Source organism: Triturus cristatus, chromosome 2_1, assembly GCF_964204655.1.
Source record: "Triturus cristatus chromosome 2_1, aTriCri1.1, whole genome shotgun sequence".
Taxonomy (NCBI): Eukaryota; Metazoa; Chordata; class Amphibia; order Caudata; family Salamandridae; genus Triturus; species Triturus cristatus.
The window spans coordinates 128,953,324-128,972,944 of record NC_140581.1 but is presented as its reverse complement, the minus strand read 5'-3'; the positions used below and the strand labels follow the sequence as shown (position 1 = coordinate 128,972,944).

At 42.2% G+C, this 19,621-nt stretch overlaps 1 protein-coding gene across 1 annotated transcript in view; it reads right to left on the bottom strand.

Annotated features, from left to right (window-relative positions):
- The window catches only part of KIAA1328 (KIAA1328 ortholog), an 887,260-nt gene that overhangs the window by 563,196 nt on the left and 304,443 nt on the right, over positions 1-19,621 (bottom strand). The window contains exon 6 of the mRNA XM_085628933.1: positions 11,754-11,878. Within this exon, the coding sequence (XP_085485059.1) occupies positions 11,754-11,878 (125 nt within the window). The remainder of the gene's footprint in view (positions 1-11,753; positions 11,879-19,621) is intronic.

The following is a 19,621-nucleotide window of genomic DNA, read 5'->3' as shown; positions in this document are numbered from 1 at the left end:
TAGTTGGCGTGGTTTATTTTTCCCTTTCGGAATATTTCAATCCATAATACTGCTAATAGTGCACTATAACATAATTCTGATATTAATATGACTACGTTGGATAACCTATACAGTCATAGTGAAGAATTTAGGAAAAAATTATACATACATACATATATATATATATATATATATATATATATATATATATATATATATATATATATATAATGCCTCAGATTGTTGTGTATACTCACTTCTGTTTCTGAATGTGTGGCTAATATCTAAATGCTGTTTGATTAAGGATTATCCTCTGCAGTTTATTTTTCTGTGATTATTCATAAACATTGTTTAGAAGGTAATGTAGATTGTAATCTGTCCATAAATAACTTACCTGCATTAAGAGGCTTGAATCATCTGAACTACTGTTGTGTCGTTTGAGGTTGCATGCTACTAATACTAAAAATATTAATAGAAGAAGTGTGTACAAGCTGAGCATGATTGTATTAAAGAATACAATAAGGAAAGATCAAAACAGACTGATGAGAGGTACGGAAGAAGTTAAGTCTGATATGAGAGAAAAAACACTGAATGAGAAGTCATCCTAGTCTTGGAATTTGGAAGCAAAAAGATGGAAATATATTATTTGTTAAGAGAATGAGTCGTAATGCATAGGAGAGTCCAGTTGAAGTAGGGAATAGTGAATATGCTTACAGTTATTTTAAAGATAGGTTTTACAGTTTGGAACAATTAACATTATGTTTAAAGGCACAGATTATATGTGTAATAAGACTGCTTATTTTGTACTTCCACAAGGATGAGTAGGCTTCTAATCTAGCTTTAGTTTTCCCCAAAGTGTATCATGAGAATAGTCTGACTGAAGCTAGAGTAATGCGTCACGGAAGAGTAAAACGATAGAGTGTAGGACAAACCTTGCTGGATGAGTAAGGCACGTTGATTTCCCCTATTGGTGTGTCTATGAATGATGTTAAAATAGGAAAATCGTCTACTTTAGCAAAGCAATTAGCATAACACAACAGGTACTTTACTCAAGATTATTCAAGAGGTTTGCTTCTCGCTCAATGGTTTTCAAAACTGTCTTGCCTTAGATATGCTTTTAGTGAAAGAAGGTTGTGTAATTACGGTGCAGCAATATCACACCTATATCATCAACAGAGAAAGTATAAATAAATATACTTACAACGTAATTAAGATTGTGAATAAAATGTATCCTACAAGAGAACTTGGGTTCTGGGAGGCGACTAGTGCACAGTTTGAAGAATTGGGAAAAGGATTAATAATAAAAAATACTAATAATACATAGATGACAATATTAACAATAATATGTATTGTTTTACTATTCAAGCTTTTGTAAGCCATTGGGTATTAGAAGCTTAAGTTATAATTGCAGAAAGAAGAAGTCAACTAGATAAAGGAGGAAATTGTGCTTGATGAGATGAAAGCGGGAGCCTACAATGACCTAAAGTCTTTACTGTATAAGTCGAAAAAAATCAAGAATGATGGAGGAAATGTTATAATATTGTAGTGTGAACACGGTTTGATAAATCCATAAGGGGGAATTGGTGGCAAGTCTTTACTTGCTTAATTTAAATACGTTTGTTAGCAAGACTACGCTGCAGTCAGCTTGCACTGACAGATATTCTTATTAACAGAATAATAGTCCACGTTTATTGACTGAGAGTCCTCCTCCTCCTCCTCCTCTCCCTCCACCCCTCCCCCATTTAAGCAAAATCATCTAAAATGAAGCCCCAGCTGTGGTGCCTGCACGAGCATAAAATGTATTATTTGTTTTCTCTCAAGGAAGCAATTCTCAGAATGTTTCTTTCATTTGTAACCTTGGATGGTTTCCTGTCCATCTTCTGTGCATGTCATTGATTAGCTAAACTAGTTAAAGTATTGCTATGTTGGCTTCCTTAATTAGTTATGCATAACCTAAAAATAAAATTCATTAGGAACTAGGTGTCCCTAGAAGTATTGAGTTTACTAAAATTTTGATTGGTTTACATGTTTGCAACATTACTAGTCCAACCCTCTGAAGTCATATAATGCAATGAATTGTGTGTGGCTGCTGTACCCTGAAACATTATAAAGCTGTGCGGTTTTGGAGGCGACCGGGCTCAGTCTGTTTACTGATTTGTATTTAGTCTGTCCTTGGGTTTTCTTCAGAGGCACGGATATGTTAGTCCGGTTTCAGAATTATACTTTGATCATTCTGAATGTTATAACGTTTTGCTTTCCGTAATGCTCATATTTTTGAATAACCCCATGAGTTTTAATCTGGAATCTTGTTTCACGCAGGTTTATTACCCTTAAACTAAATCTTATGAAAACTATTTCTTGCTAAACCCTGGACAGTCCTCTTCAGTAGAGAATTAAAGCACTGACAGGGAGGAAGTGGAGGATAAGAATATGGAGAATATAAAACAAGAATATTGAGGATGAATACGTGGAGGATGAAATGGATGAAAGATATGAAGGAATGAGGATGGAAGATTAGGAGAGGAGGGGTACTGAAAACCCATGTCTGCTGATGGCTTGTAACATCCGTGCTGGGACCTCACCAGAAACTGGTGCGCTCCCTTATCACTCCTCGTGCAGTATGTTGCTGGCCGCCATGCTCAACACCTGAGGAAGCATTCCCATTGCCTAGACGGCACTAGCTTTTCCGCACTAGTGGTCACACCTGGGGGTGTTCTGTGCGCAGTGCAGGGCGTTGGGCAGGAAAGGCAATGGCGGCATTGGCAGAGGTCAGCACTGAGCTAAGGATGCCAGTCGTGAGCCTCTTCTTCAGGTGTCAAAACTGACGCCTCAGGTTTCAGGATTGGCCTTATAGCCTGCCCTTCCCAAATAGTGGTGGGTCCAGAGAATTGCACTTGCCGTTCCCAATCCAAAATGAAGTACAGTCAGTTGCTATCTAAATCATAATTCAAGTAGGCATTTACAAGTGATGCGTGCATCACACTGCATTCTTTCCCTTATTTTCAGTTGCAGTCTTCATTTGGTTGCTATTATTTTTGTCTCCGATATGGCTCTTTCCTCATAGCTGATGTCATGGGGGAGGGGGGGTTTGGTGCTTTGCTATTAAAGTCTTCGTTAATTGTGATCTTCACCAACTGCTACAAGATTACCAAGGAGGTGTTTACCCTTTCTGTTTTTTTTAACTCTGAGAGGGTGTGGCTTAACGGCTAAGGCGGCCGACTTTTAAGCTGAGGAACCAGGTTACAGTCTGGCTGGAGGCTCAAGCATCCTGTGATTCTGAGCAAATCACTCAATCTCCCAGTGCCTAAAAAGGAATGTGTCCATCTGTTGCGCAACTGGGGCTCATTTAAAGCGCTCTGATACATTTGGGTCGAGTTTGCACTCTATAACCCCCCCTCCTTTTACCCTCAAAAAAACACTCTTAAGTGGCACCCTTATAAGAAGGCATTTAGCACCTTTCATGCATACTATGAAGTGCAAGGTGGCATTGTGGCTAGTGGTAGCAGGTCTAGAAATTCAGAAGACCTGTCCCGAGGCCTTGACATGGCTAAAGTAAGGAGTCACAAAACGAAAGAAGCGGCGGTTCCACAGATCACTCCGGGACGCCTCACAGTATTGTTGTAGGCATAGAGGAACAACATTGGTAAGTGTACGAAATAATCATCACTGTACATACCGTCTACGAAAATTACTTACAAATTGTATAACATAATCCAATCTGCAATCGAATTGTATTTAGATAACGGCAATGAGAAGTAATGCCCATTGCTATAAAACAAATGTATCACAGACTCCACTACTATTGACCGCTGTTGTAAAGGTGTCTAGGAGAGTCAAGAAAGAAAAATTCAAACTTGTGTCCTCAATCAAAAGATCCCAATCATTACAAATCTTTGGAAGCGTTGTATGAATATTTACATTCATGTTATTGGTTTAGTATTTGACGTTCGAAATAGGACAACGTTGGCCAAGTGTGCCTCCTCAAGATATTTTTTATGAACTAGTAAATGATTCTAGATCTATCACCGCCCATGGTTTTCTTGTGATAAATCAATATTTACACTGTAGCAGTGATTACATATAAACTACTGCATTCAACTAGTCGCAAACAGTACAGGTGTATTTCTCATGTGAGTAAACTAAATGTACATTTTAAAAGGTATTCCAACTGGGATAATGTCCTGCTGCTAACTAAAATAGCTATGCTAAGATACAGACCACAAGAAAGCAAAAAGGAGTTTCCTGTAAGAAAATTATATTGGCCATCAGCTGGAATAAAGAGATAAGCGAAAACCAATATCAATACTTTACTGAAAACTATGCAATAAGAATCCTAGCAGAATGTTACCAGACTCTTCCACTGGACAGTAATTGTAAATGGAAAATTCACATTGTCTAAATGAGCATCTTCTATAAAAACAGATGAAACACTTACAGCATGCATTCTGGTCTACAAACATATAAATAGAAAGCAACTCCTGAGACGTAGGTTTGAGAGCGCCCAAAATTTATGGTGCTTCTATTAAATGACCTCCATACTTACACACCATAAAACAGATGTCCTGCTATGAATATTTAAAGCATGTGGCTCCCGGTTCTAAGAACTTTTTATACAAAAAAAATCAATGAGTGAAAATAAATTTTATAATAATCTTGGAACGGTCTGGCAGCCAACTCCAGAGGTTAACTGAAAGGTTGTGATGGGGAAATAAATAACTCTACAACCCTCTGTATTTATGATGACTTATTTATTCACTTTTAGATTTCTTCTGTGAATCTTTATGGTTTCTAGCCTAAAACACTGCGGACTTCTTGAACCAATGCTTATTCTAAGAGTTCTCTTTACCCGTGTGCTCATTTCAGCATGATTTTTGGACATTGAACTACACATTATTTAACTACAAGACAAAGGCGAAAAAAAGTTTTTCTAACACCTTGGCTGTCCCGGTGACATACAGTGTCCTGTAATGGCATACACAGGACACCCTGGTGCCAGGGGTGCATAAAATGCAGTCAATGGCTCCTCCTTCGCCTGGGGATGCAAGGAAGCGTTTGTCATCACCTGACCCTTTCCGAGCACTGTCAAGCTCCCCAATGATGCGGCCGCTTGAAAACTTCCAGGCAGCTTCATCAATAGGCAAGCAATCTCACTAATAATGTCAAACACCAGGAGAAAGCCCTATACATGGCCAAGGGGTGCAGCAAAAAATATCGTAAAGTGTGGGGGAAATGGTTGGGTAATGTGGAGGATTTCGAGTAGCCCGACGACATATCCTGTCTGTGTTTGTCTTTTGGGGTTCGTGCCTGGGGGATGCCTTAATTACAGGATTGTACTTGGCTTCTTGATTTCCGTGTAACTGCTGATTTGTTTCATGTGTTCAAAATCAATAAAATTTTAATATCAAAAAAAATAATGTCAAACACCTGGGGAATCCCTCCCACACACTTCAGATGTGTGTGGGAGGGATTCCCCATCCCGTCCCAGGTTCATCGAAAGACTGAAGTGGCGAGTGAAGTTACAGGAAGAGTCTATGGAAGCTATTACTGCTCTCACCAAAGCCCACCAACTTGAGCCACTTTCCTGGGTTGGTGGGAGAGACGGCCCTTTCTTCCCCCACGCTACCTCCCCACCAACATAAGAAAAGAACCAGGAGGCAGGGATTGGTAGGGTAGTAAATAATAATAATTGTTCCTAGCCCCTTCCCTTCCAGTCCCCGCTTCCTGATTCAGTTTCAGACAGTTCCTTTGCCTCCTAATGCTTCACTAGCTTAGAGAAACATTGGGAGACGAAGGAGCTGTGTGTTAATATTTGGATATTCAGGGAAGCCTCAAACGATTTAACAGAGTTGAAGCATTTCACATGTCTAATGTGTCCAATATATAGCATGAGTTTGGCCTAAGGGTATTAGGGCCATTTACATGAGACCCATACATTGAGCGGTTGCGTGATTGGCTCAGAATCACAGGACATTAATCAGAGGTCAGGATTTGGTTTCCCAATTCCAAAGCCAGCGCCTCTAGTTAGGCCACATTTCACGTCGCATCTCTAATTGGTACCAAGCCCTTGGGCATTTTAGGCTCATGCAACAAATTTCCAACTTTTGCATGCTCCCAATCAAGCTAATACTTCAAAGTCATCGAAAAGTGATTAATAACATGTCACTTGCTCCTACTCCTGGTGACATTTTTAATTTCCTCGTCATTCACAACCTTGAGGTCAATAATTACAGAGCCATAGTTAACAGATAATTATTTACAGTTTCAGGAGTAAGACCCTGGGATTCCTTGATCCTAAAATTAAGCACAGGAAGAAATATCAGAAGTCATAACAAACTCACTCCCTTCAGGATAGCGCTGATCTCCTCAGTACTGGAATCCAGAGTCCTTGAAGAAATAGGCTACAACAGCATTACTCTGACGACCTCGTTTTTACGCTCTTTATATTCACTTCACAGACAGCGTAAGTTTTAGATGATCTGCACACTTGGACTAGCCTAGTTTAAGCAATCTGCCCTGAACATATAGCGCTGTATAATGTAATTTCTTTGCCCAGTTTTACTCCTTCAGTTTGCATGCTATGCCAGAAAACATGTGCCATTGTATTTCTAAATCCCTGCATGAATCATTGACCATGAATTACAACTCTTGATTGATTCACCTCCTTTCTTTCTTCAGTGGCTTTCTCCTTACCTTCCATCCTCTGCAAGATTCCACTATTACCTTCGCCACGGCCTTTTCTCTACTGCATTTCTGCAAATGGCTCACACCTCTGCGAATACACCACAACCTCTCCTTCTTTAAAACCCCTACCACTGTCACCTAACAATTTTCAATCCCCATCGGCGCATCTATTCACTCTAACTATTTGCACGAAACCACAGTCCCCACTAATGATCACACCTACTGCCTACTAATTTAATCTACCACCAAAACGTCTGAGTAAATGTGTTTTTCCTTGAGAGCACATGACTAATTTTACTAACCAATAACAATCACAAGACTAACTACTAACCCTGAGTTCCGGAGCAGTGTCCTACTTGCTGTAAAGTACTTCAACGCCTCACTAGGGTAGTAAGCCCTGTACAATCACGATACAAAGGGCGTGACTGTAGCAGCCCTCTCAAGGCAGGCCTTGTCCGAAGCAGGACAACACTGGTCCTTAATGAGCTCCACCTACATTGCACCAATCTCTAGGCTGAGGATGGGCTCGGGAAGAGGGCTACCAGCACATCGCTTTTCTTGTCTGTCGCTTGAGACACGTCTAACTGGTAATGCTCGCAATGGTTTTCCAAGGACCCTTTACAGTCGCCCATTAGCAATCGGGTACTTGCACACACATTGGAAAGAATGCCTCTGCCTTCTCACCTACTAGTCGGTTTTAAAACATTACCTACATGGACAAAGACGGAAAGACACATACTAAATTGTATTTTATATTTCACAATTTTACTAATTAGCTCTTCAACATGATACCATCAATCATTCTTGGCTTTTCAGCCAACATGTTGCATTATGGGGCTAGTAGTTTTGCTTTTGGCCGTTTCATAATGGGCTCCAAACCCCAACTTGCAAAATGCTGGTGGTTAAAGTGGCAGAATTGGCCGAAGGAGTTTGACATGGAGCTACCAAACAGGGGTACAATTTTACAAAGTAGTCTAGTCCATTTGAAATAAATGGTTGCTTCATATATAGAACAAACACATATTTTGCGAGGATTCTTTCACATGATGCCTTAAAACCTGAAACCACTCATGGAGTTGCCATACATTCATAAACTCCAACAGGATGAGGAACCCCCAACTACCCAGTGTGGGATGCCACATCCAGCACTGGGGAGCATCCAACGATATATTGTTCACTGGTGGCACAGTTATGTGTTGCCAATTTCGGGTGAGATCATGTCCCTATGCTGACATTTATGTTCTCCCTTTCTTACACCTATATCACAATTGTGTGTCGGTGAATGAAAAATATTTTCACTGGAGTTTCCCTACTACAAGGTTCAACAAAGGAGGGTTGAACAACAGAACCTGCTTCTCTTTTCCATGAACATGTTTAGGCAGCCTAAGATTGCCCTTACGGGCTATCAGGCACTTTCCTCAGGACGGTAGGTATCTTGCATCAAATATCATGAAACAGTCCCTGGTTCATAGAGCATGTTATTTAAAATATCCTTTGTGTTTTCATAACATGGGGCAACCAAAGCTAAAACATCAACTTCCATATAGGACAGGTACACCTTGGGCAGAAACAGTGCAAGCTTCCCTCTTACAGAGGACAGCGACCGCTAGGGCAACAGCAGCACAAGCATTGCTTGCTGACAAAACGTGGCAGTAAGAATGCAAGCTTCCCTCTCACACAGAGCAGCAGATATAGCCATGCATGCAGAACAGATCCTTCAGGGAAGACAATTAAAAGCTTTCCTCGCCCACAGAACATGTACAGTTAGCATGATTGATGTGGGTTAAAGACAGATCTCTGGAGAGGGTGCGTAAATCACTGTGAGGAATGGGTAGGTGGATGAATGACTGATTGGAGTTCTGACACCATTCTCTCTTAGGTTATATTCCACGTCAGCATCCTGAAGGCCCTGCTGCCGTCATGCAGGGCCAGCAGTTTTTTCTGAATCTTTGGTTTTCCACATATTGAAAAGGAACCTTTACTAGTTGTTTGCAGAAACTCAGCCACAGTCTAAGTAACAGTTCCCTAGACAGGCACACATGTGAACCTCTTCGAAAAGGGTCTGAATGTGCAAACCAGCTGTTGTGCAGTTTCAGCAATGGTGCTGCACGTGTACAAAGTGTTGAGGGCCACCATGGAATGTACCATCCGGTGTTCTCCTCTGAGTGCATTGGGCAGTGTCAGCCTGAGTGTCCATCCATCACAGAATGGCTTCCTCATAAACTACCTTTGGGTTCTGTGCTGGCGATTCTCAGGAACTGGGATGGGACTTGACCCCTATAGCACCGCCCCCAACTCTAAGTGCAGGTCTATCTTGTGAAGGCTCCATTGTAAACGGTTTTGTGAAGGCTGCATAAACACAGTTCATCCTTGCTCTGCTGTGGGTGATCATATTTACATTATCAGAATGAAGCCTTAAGGATGCAAACTCAGAGTAGAGCAATGGCATACATGAAGCCCAGTGCCTGAACCTGGGCTCCCAAATTCGCAGGTTGCATGGGCTCTGCAGCGGTTATGTACATTTCCTTACTTTATTGGCACAATTGAACCAGCAGCACACAAGGGGTTAAGCATGGAGATATTGATGGTGCATCATTTATCACTGTAAGGAACTGCATCAAGGCGAAGTGATTGAAGTGATGGAGAATAAACTGATTTTACTTCTCACTTCCTTTCTTTAAAAGCATGTGTCTTTGTGAGGAATGCGTCATATATCTAGTTTTCTCATTATTGACCATCCCTTTTAATCTAGGTGCAATTTAAAGTTGACTGCCGTGGAGAAGAGGTCAGGTAGGCAAAGCAGCAGTGCTTAATTTGTAAAAGAAAGACTGGCGGTGCCCAAAGCTCTACTGAGATGCCCACAGCCGGTGCTAATAAACTACTGCAGCCCGAATATCACGGCTGGTATCTTAAACCACCTCATGCTTTTTATATCCTCTACCAGACACTGTCGCTGTCCCTTTATCTCACTTCTGCCGGTCCCTGCTTTCTCTCTTGATTACTTTTTTCCATCTTCCTCTTTTTTTTCCCGCTTCTTTTTTCTCTCATGCGCTTGGGAAATGTCTGATGAGGAAAAATAAGTGCTGGTCCCCCAAAATAGGTGCCAGTGGCCCTCAGAGGCCCAAATTAAATACTGCCAAGTGGGTCACACCTGTCAAGGTCTTTGCTTTCTGACTTAGTTTATTTTCCGGAGCAAATAGGCTGAAGTTTGATGCCTTCAGTTGTTGCGCCAAAAGATAAGAGCAGCACAAAGCAAGATTCTGCAGCCTTCAAGACTGCTTTGCTGCTGGGGTAGATTTGGTGCCTTACCCTGGTCCAAGATTTACCTTCGGATTTATGGCCAGATCTACAGAATAATTCTGCAGCTTCAGGGTCAGGCTTTAGGTGTTTGTTTCGCTTTCCTACAAACGATCACACATTTCCATCACCAAAAGCCCTGCTCCTTTGATCAGGACCGGTACATTCAATATAGGTCCAACCGTCCAGATAGTACATTACACATTTTCCATACTTAAAAGGAGTTAAATTCGTCTTTTTTTGATTGTATCAGCCTCGGCCGAGTATATTTTATTTTGCAACTGTCTGAACTGCATTATTTATTTAAGGGTGCCTTCCCATCACTACTGAGGGAAAGCCCAGGCCTTGCCGGCACCTGAAAATGAGAATTCGTCACAGAGACACGCTCATGTCATTTCTCGCGTTTACTGATGTTTTTGGCAAGTGTTCTGGTTTGCACACATCAATATCCTTACCCATCACACAACTGATGGTTAATGGATTATGAAGGGCCCGACAGAGATCTCTTCTTCGGTCACTGCCTGCATTGGTGAGGTTTGGCGTTGGAATCAGCAGAAGGTTTTGATATGCTAGAATATCTATTTTCAGTAATCAATTTTATATTGGAAAAACACACCCCATGTTGGATACAATTCTGGAGAAAGTTTATCCGATTTATCTTGGATGATGGGTCAGAATTAACCCACTACTTTCTAGGTTTGATTCCTTCTACTCCCCCCCCCCCCCCCAGCCCCTAATCTGAAGATCCACTGTTGAGTGAACACAGGAAGGTCAGTGGTCCGCCCGTCTTGATTCTGTAGTGCAGTTTCTAGAAGGACACGATGCCTAGGGAGCTCTTGATATTCATGTTAAGGTGTGCAAGATTATCTATAACAACATTTTTCATCATTTCAATTTTGCAAATTTCATAATTGTAAGAACAGATGTGTTATCAATCCATAAATAAACATCTTCAACTGAGTTTGACAAACAATGGATAAGTGAAGACCCAAGTACCCCTGACAGCAACACAGTTTTAATTGAAGGATGGTACGGTGCCATGCCATCTAGGGATTTCTAATGATAATAGTTCACATATTACTGAGGGTGGGGCTCTTGCAAGCCTACCTGGACCAGAAGCAAGCACAGAAATATAGGGATTGTCTGTTGCACAGAATAAGTATATCCAGCCGCCACAGTTGCAGACAAGCCCATGCGGATACACTACTAACCTTCAAAACAACATTACAAGTGCTACGCTTGTACAGAGCTCTGGTGTATCAGGTTCATGGTCAGGGCTTAAAAGGCTCGTTTAAAGGATTCTTGAGTTAGGCTTGCAGAGGATGCTGTTAATTTGGTGAAATTGTCTGAGTACAGTGCTCAATAGACCAAAACACGATCCTTAATGACTTTCAAATAAAGACTATGTTATTGAGAGCAACTCACACTGTTGTTTTCAGCAAGGTGCATGTTTTATTCTTGTCCCACATTCAAGTGAGCCTTGCTTTTGCTGCTATTTGCTTCTGTGAGCATCAAACTAAATAACTTCTGATCCCCATTGTGCTGATAATGAAACCTCGCACTTCGCTGGAATTGCCAAAAGCAGTATGAGACTTTGGTTATTAAGATCCGCGCCAAGCAAGAGGAGAAGCAGGAGTAAAGCTCAAAGTCCAGCAGAAGGTAGTCCTGCCCCGCGGAAGCGGCACCACGCTGCTGCGCGCTACATCTGAAGTAAGCAACCGCTTCAAACGCAGACGCCAGGACGCGTCAAGCCTGGCGGAAACATGAGAAGAAGCAAAAGGTAGAAACGGACTCACCTGCTGCTTTGAATTCGGAGCCCCAAGCTTGGAGATGGAAAGGTTCAGCTTCTCCTGCTGCTCCGTCAGGTACTTCTGATAGAGGCCCAGGAGCTCCTGGCACTCTCTGTACTGCTGCTGCAGTGGTGCAAGAGCAGGTCAAGGAAAAGACAAGAAACAAACAGACCAAGCAGTGTTCTTCATCCGCAGCTAAGGAGCGACTGATCCCTGCCTGCTTTTGTCGTTGACTCTAGAGACATCATTCCCCTTCCCCTCGCGATTCAGCACTTCTCTCTCTCTCTCACACTTTCATTCACACACCACTCTGTTATACATCGCTCTTTGTCCGACCAAATATAATGTCCGGTCCTTTTTACGCTCTCATCTCCACCCTTACCATTTGCGTTTTGTAAGTGATTGTAATTTATTGTTCTTCAATCTCTTCACAGTGTTTCTACATTGTCACCATTTTCATTATATTCTCCGTTGTCCTTTCTTGTATAGCGCTCTGTTCACGCGACAGGATCTTGCTCGTCAGTTATTGCATGAGTAATATGCCCGACCCTTTTGTTCCCTTCCCATTTCATTTGCAATATTGTTCTTCATGCCTTATGCCATATCTGTACATTTCCACAGTTTGTATTTAATTTTCCTTTGTTCTGTATTGGAAAGCTCTCGTAAGGGTCTTGTCCGTGCTATATAAAACCCAAAAATAAATATATAAATAGGAGAGCGTTACATATGGGATCTCAACTACAAAAACAAAGAATGGCCAGTTTAATTACTGCCCAATGGTCTTTTGATAGGTATAAGTGCCTATCCCACTTTGATCCGATATGCTCACAAGTTCAGATTTAATTAACCCTTACTGATCACCGCTGAGGGCACTGCAATCAAGTAAACGCCCTCTACAGATGATGAGAACCATTGCTAATGGCCAACCATGCTATCACAGGCTTGAACTAAAGGGACATGAGTGAAAGATCAATTAAAATCAAACATGCAAGCACCAGCACACAAACATACCAAATGTCCAGGTGTGCTCCACGTCTTTGATTCACACTCACTATATTTAGAATACAGGTATACTATAGTAGTTAGTGACAGCACTGTAAGCATTTTGATTGGTTGAGCCAATCTTCCCATTACATATAGAGGGCTTATAACCGTAGGAAGAGACTGATAACTTACTATTTTCAAGCACATGGTTCCACAGTTTATTAAAGACGGAAATACACACGAACAGATGCTGAACCTGCGTTTGGACGCAGTTTACCAGTTAAGGGTGCGCAGAAATGTTTTATTCCCCCCACAAAGGAAATTTCCTGATTCCGTGGTCCGAGAAATCTGTTTCTGTTCAACAACACATATAGCAGAATTTCATTATTTCTCATGCAATCATTTTTAATACAAAATATCCCATTAACAGGTTGATGAATGAATGAATATTAGTCTTATAAAGCACAAACTTTGCCCAAAGGCGTCAAGGCGCTGCGGATAGAGCCGACGGTCATAGGAGGCACAAAGTTGATAACTTTGGAATAAAAACTGTAATGTGTACATGGTGTAGCAATGGACAATTGGTTAATTTATATAAAGCGATCTGTCACCTCTTAAAACCGTTTAGCGCTATATAAAAATACTAAATAAATAATGTGCATTTCTTTTTGGGTTTGACCTGTCATTTTGCAAGCTAAATAGATTCCATAATATAAACAAGGGACCCTCCCACCCCACTGATGTTCCGCTCATCCTGCACAACGGTTCAACCCCTGCCCCGGGCACCACATTGAAATTGAAACGCCTGAATGAATGGCACACCCAGATCCCACCAAGGCCGTGTGGAACATGTGCTGTACCAAATTGTGCAACATGGCCGTTTGTTCTCAAATCAGCAATGATATTAAGTGGCTGACACTTTGTTGCAATATTCTGGCTATATTTTGATGAAGCAAACAAAAGAAGATGATGGACGGAGCGCTGAAACTTTTCAGACACTCACCCCCAATAACAGATTGGGGCTGAATCCATCATCGTTGTTTAGCTCACTTCGCAAACCCAGTTCAGACCTAGCCATATGCAAATCAGTCTTGACCCTGTTCCTTTTGGGAACAGTCCAGCCCAAACGGCCAAGCCACGTCTTCCCTGGATCGGAAACAAGCATCCTGGGACCGGTTTCGGGGTAACACCCCTCATCTGCCAGGCTAGCTTGAACCCAGTGGCAAAGTGAGCAAGGGACCCACGTCTGGGCATACCCTGCCAACTTAGGGTGAACACAGCAAACAGAAGGAGATATTGGACGGAGCGCTGAAACTTTTCAGACACTCAACCCCAGTCACAGATGGTTGAATCCATCATCGTTGTTTAGCTCACTTTGCCACCCCAGTTCAGACCCAGACATATGCAAATCAGTCTTGACCCTGTTCCTTATGGGAACAGTCCAGCCCGAACTACAAATCTAGGTCCACGTGCACCGGAAACAAGCATCCTGGGACGGTTTTGATGAACTCTGGACATTCCACTGGGGTGCCACAGCACCCAACACTTTCACAGCGCGACTCCACCCAGACACTTGCGAGGGGGGTGGCACCACCAGAATTTGCTTTAACACCATGATGCAGAATCACAACTCTACTGCTGCTCTTCAGTGAAGCAGAGGCACCCGTCATGGCTGCACCCATATGGCAGATGTGGATTACTCATCTGAACAACGTTTGAAAGCCATGAAGGAGATGGATTGAGAAGTCAAAAGGTAATTACTGCTACACTACATAGAGGAGAAGATCTTCCAGTTTTTCCAGAATCTCTCCAACACCAGCAAGGAACATGACTGTGACCAGGAAGGGATAGCCTTAGATGAACAATTTATCCCTCAACTAAACCCAAACTTCAATCAATTGAAAATGAGGCAAGCCCACCAGATACAGAGTGTCTATCAATAGATGTGTGCATGGAAGATAACCACAATAAAGAAAAGAGAGGGCAAGCCATACAAGGATGTCAATCAGTGGCCCAGTGAAGGCAGAAACTCGGGGAATCTGGTATGACGCTGGGTGCCATCTTCACCCTAGACAGTTCACATGAGCTTTGTAGCGCACCTGCACAGTAAGTGGGGAGACAGTATACAGAAGAGTGGAGGTACAAGAAAAAACTGGGGATCAAAGCACCATAAAAGTTGACACCGCATACACGATTAGAGAGCAAGACACTAGACGTCAGAGGCTCCTGCAGTGAGCACGAACTGTGGATACAGCAGGATTAGACTCTTTAGGGCTGTCATGGCGGCCAACATTTTACAAAAAGCAATTAAGGAGACCTTATTGGAGTTCGATGGGGTTCTCAATATAAGCAAAGATATCCTCATCTACACCAACAACATACCACACCGTCACCTTACAGAACATCTTCCAACACATCTAACCCCACTCTGCAAGAAATGGGAGTTCCTAAAATTTGTGGTCCAATTCTATGAGCACGTCTTGTCAGGAGTTGGAATTAGAGAAGACATACAGAAAGCAACACACCTCAAGAACACTGCTCTCCCAGGGAACTTTTGTGGGGATGGTGAAATATTGCAGCCAGCCTGTTAGTTCCCACTGTTACCACAATATCAGGACCCCTTAGAGCACTGACTAGAACAAGGACACAAAAGCACAACAAACTTAATTTCAAACCATCACATTAAGGTCACTAGATACCAGGTATATTATACTAAAATAAAAAGTGGCGTAGGGCGGATGTTCCATGGATCTGGTCGTACCACAACTCATAAGAGAACCAACATTCTTTCTGCCTTCTCTGGTGCAAGATTGAGAGCTTTATCCGAAATCTACCCCACTGCCCCCACCTCCTGAGGGGCAGGAGGAACACTATGCACCAGGGGAAATGGCCTATCTGGAGAAGTGTGGGAACGCTCTGTGGTAGAAATTTGGTGCAATACCACAGATTCCAGAACTTTCCCTCACAGCAATGTTTGAAATTTGCAGGACATTCGGAGTAAGAAAACATTGTGAAAGACACCCAAGGCACCCCACCTAAGACTTCCCTCGGAACCATGCAAGCAACAACACTTCCATGCATGTTTTTAAAAAAAAGACTGGGATTAATAGGTTTCTCATAGTGATCGCTGAGCACTAATACCGCAGCTACCTACATTGATAAAACGGGTCGATATGCAAGGCAAAATTTGGTGTCAACTTCTTGTGTGCTGGGGCATTTCCTGTCACAGGTAATTGGCCCAGCCACACAAGTGGGGCACTGTTTAATGGGGAAAAGTGTGGGAATCCAGAATAGCAGAACATTTGTTATAATTTGAATTTCTCTCAATTTTTGTCTTCTAAATGTAAGACAAAGTGCATATAAGACCACATATTGCAAAATCTGAATTACATGGCAGTATGTGTAACCCCACATTCAGAGTTGTACAAATAGTCATGGATCTTGGGCACAATTAAAACAAGCATTCAAAGCATTCAAAGCCTATAGGTCTTGCCTATGTGAGACTTATTGGCTTTGCTAATGTTTTTTGTTATGCTGCAAAAGCTGAAAGTAATGTTAAGAAGCTGTATGACACAGCCAGCGTTGTCCGCATTATAGCGATTTTTCCCCCAGTTATGCTGCAGCTGTATAATATGGCTAAAAAACATTGACAAAGCCAACAGATCTCACAAAGTAGAGACCTATTGGCTTTGCTAATGCTTGGTATTGAATGCCATATGGTAAGTTATACATATTTATATGGTATTTACAAGGGCTAAAGTGCTAATTTTATAGAATGGAGAATGCCCTTTCCAAGGTGTTAATGTGTCCAGGATCAAAAGCATTTAGGACCATACAAAAACTGGGAAAATGTGCCATAAAAATTAACTGAAAAGTCAAATAGGTTACAGTTTTTATTACAGTGATGCTTAAGGCTATGTGTTACGTTGGGTGCAATGGTTACAAAATAACAAAAAAAATACTCCTGACTGCTTAGTAATAAAATATAGCAATAATCGGTGCTCAATGGGTTTCCCCGACCTTTTGGCCCCTGTGCCACAGCACCTCCTGCACCATTCAAATCATGACCCAATTGTCTGCAAGGCAATTGTGACTGCTTGTTTAGTAGTAACAATGGGCAATAATCAGTATTCATTGGGTTTTTCTAGAGCTTTTTGCCCCTGCTGCACCATTTAAATCATGACCCTACTCCACTTGTGACTGCTTATTTAGTAGTAAAACATTGCAATAATCGGTGCCCAGTGGGCTTCCTAAACCTTCGGCCCCTGTGCCACTGCACTTGCTGCACCACTGAAATCATGACCCCAGTGCCTACTAGGACAAAATGAGGAAATTGTTTATATCCAGCAATACATGTGTTCCGAAAAAGGCACAGTCCAAAATGGAATACATAATTAGTGTGAAGCTAAACAAACAAAAGCTTTCATAAAAAATGTCTTTAAACGTATCCAACTCTTCAACACAAGTTGCCACAGATGTAATAAATTAAGCATATGCTTTACATATCAAAGTGAAAACCAATAATTGTTAAATTGCGTTACAATGTGGCTGGCTCTTTCCTGTGAAAAGAGCTCACGCTGTGCTTGACAGTGAATGGTCCATAAACAGTGTAAATTGCCCAGGATCACTATATGTTAGGCTGACACAGACTGACATGCGGTTTTGTACTTTGTTCCTAAAAAGGCAGTTTCACAAATTAAATGGACTCACCAAAAAAGGGAAATTTTGCAAAACAATGTGCAAATGTTTTGTGCTTATGAAGTACGAAATACCTTTTGAGATAACTTTGTCACACAGCTTGACATTTGACTTCAGTCTTTAGATGCCCAGCAAATGTGATGATAAAAGAGCAAGATTTAAAGGCCTGTTTATTACTGAAAACCAGTTAATGGAAAGCCACAGGTCAAATTTCTAAAAGTCCCTAAGATGTCTTTTGCATATCAGACAGCTGCACAGTCTGGTAGGCGGAGACCTGAAAATGAATAGGTTTACTTCAATACCCATTTTCAGTCATCAGATTTTATCATATAAATTTCTTCCTGCTCATCAAACAATAAAATAGCATTATAAGCTGCAGCACAGTTGTTGGTTGTATTGTATTGCCTCCTGCACTGACTGATGCCGGCAAGTCCCTGCAAGACTACAGCGCTTCTCGGGGGCCATCTTTGAATCAGGCGGCTCCTCCAATAAGCCTTGAGTAACACATTTCAGCCATTTTAGAGTCAGGTGCCACTGAAACCCTTCACTGCAAGCAGCAAGTGTGGCTATAGCAATGGTGAAATCACTCATCCTCTCATTTGGACACCTTCACAACAAGCTACACTACCAGTAAAAGGCATTCTTTACATGATTGTGCATATGAGCCACGTCCCTACAGTGCCAATACAAGAAATAACGCATGCAAGAGTTGGCCTCAATTAGTCAACTTTTCAAGGGCACTATTAATTCTCCTGTAAATAGCTAATTCTGCAGAGCCACCCGATCCAGCCAAGGACCTGTCAACGTCATTGGACTCTATGCAACAACGCACCCTACCCAGAACAGCCGGGGACATGTCAACATCACCAAATTCTACAAACAACCCTGTGCAAAGAACAGCTATGCTATGAGTCTCATTCCAACGCCCTCCGGAACCACTGGCCCTCACATATGGCAGTGGCATGGGACTTCGCTTGCAAGAATGGCTAAAAGATTTCAGACTTCATGAAGGGGTCACAATCACTAACCCAGCTCAACAGCTCATTACCCTGTGCAACGAGGCACTTAACAGGAAATTCCTCCACAAAAGGAACATTGACTATGAACGATACACCTTCAATCTAGCCTTTCCAGGTAAAGGCGGATTCCTTGGGGGGAGTTTATCACGAGTCTCGGACGCCTAGCGTGCTACTGTGCTTTTGACACCTTCACGACTGAAGATGGCTTTCGTCTGCACATCTTAGAGGGATGTCAATCAGAGTCCCTGTGTCGACGTCTCCCAAAGAAAAGCTACTCGCTGGATGAAACAAAAGTAATGACAAAAGTCAGCAATCAAAGTGAAGAACAGGCAAAGAAAATGGAGGAGGGAAAGCTGGAAAAATGAGAACAGGCCTTAGGCCTTCAAGTCACCATAATGAACGTCGTCCATCTGTACGCCGGCAGGCACCCAAATCCACAAATCTTCCCCAACATGCAGATCATAGTCGCAGTCCCAAAGAGGTCAACAAGAGAAGATAGCGCCAGCTGGAATGCTATCGCTGAATTTCCGCATGTAGGGTCATGCCATGCCGAGGGTCAGAGATGTCCATTTTGTGGAAAAGATAATCACTTTAAGAAAGTGTGCCTAGCATCTCAAAAAGATACACAAAGAAAGTCAAGGAACTCCAGATCTTGCCACAATGCAAAGGCAGTATGTGACTGATGAGAATGCTCCCTCAGCTTTTCGCGATCAAACCAACATTCACATGTTAGATGCAGATCTCTACGCTCCATCTCCCGTGAATCACAATCTCTCATGCCAATCTCCCAAGACAGTGAGGAATAGGTCTGCCTGGTTGCCGATCATGACAGACTAAAGAAATACCCGGGACCGAACATCCAAATGGGGGAACACCCAGCAAAATTTGTGTTAGACAGTGAAGCGTCACTCAATTACATCTGTGTCACAGAGTACAATAAAGTGAACCCTAAACTCAATTTGCTCAAAGCCGCTGTAAAAGTATACACCTGGATGTCTAAAGAACCACTACCATGTCCAGGACAATTTCAAATGTCCCTCACCTAGAAGGAGAGAACTATACAAGTTCACATTTATGGGTCTGAAGCAGCGGATTGTCTCCTCAGTTTGCCCACTATAGGATGTTTAAAATTTGTGGAAATATTATACCGGGTAGATGATGACCCAGACACTG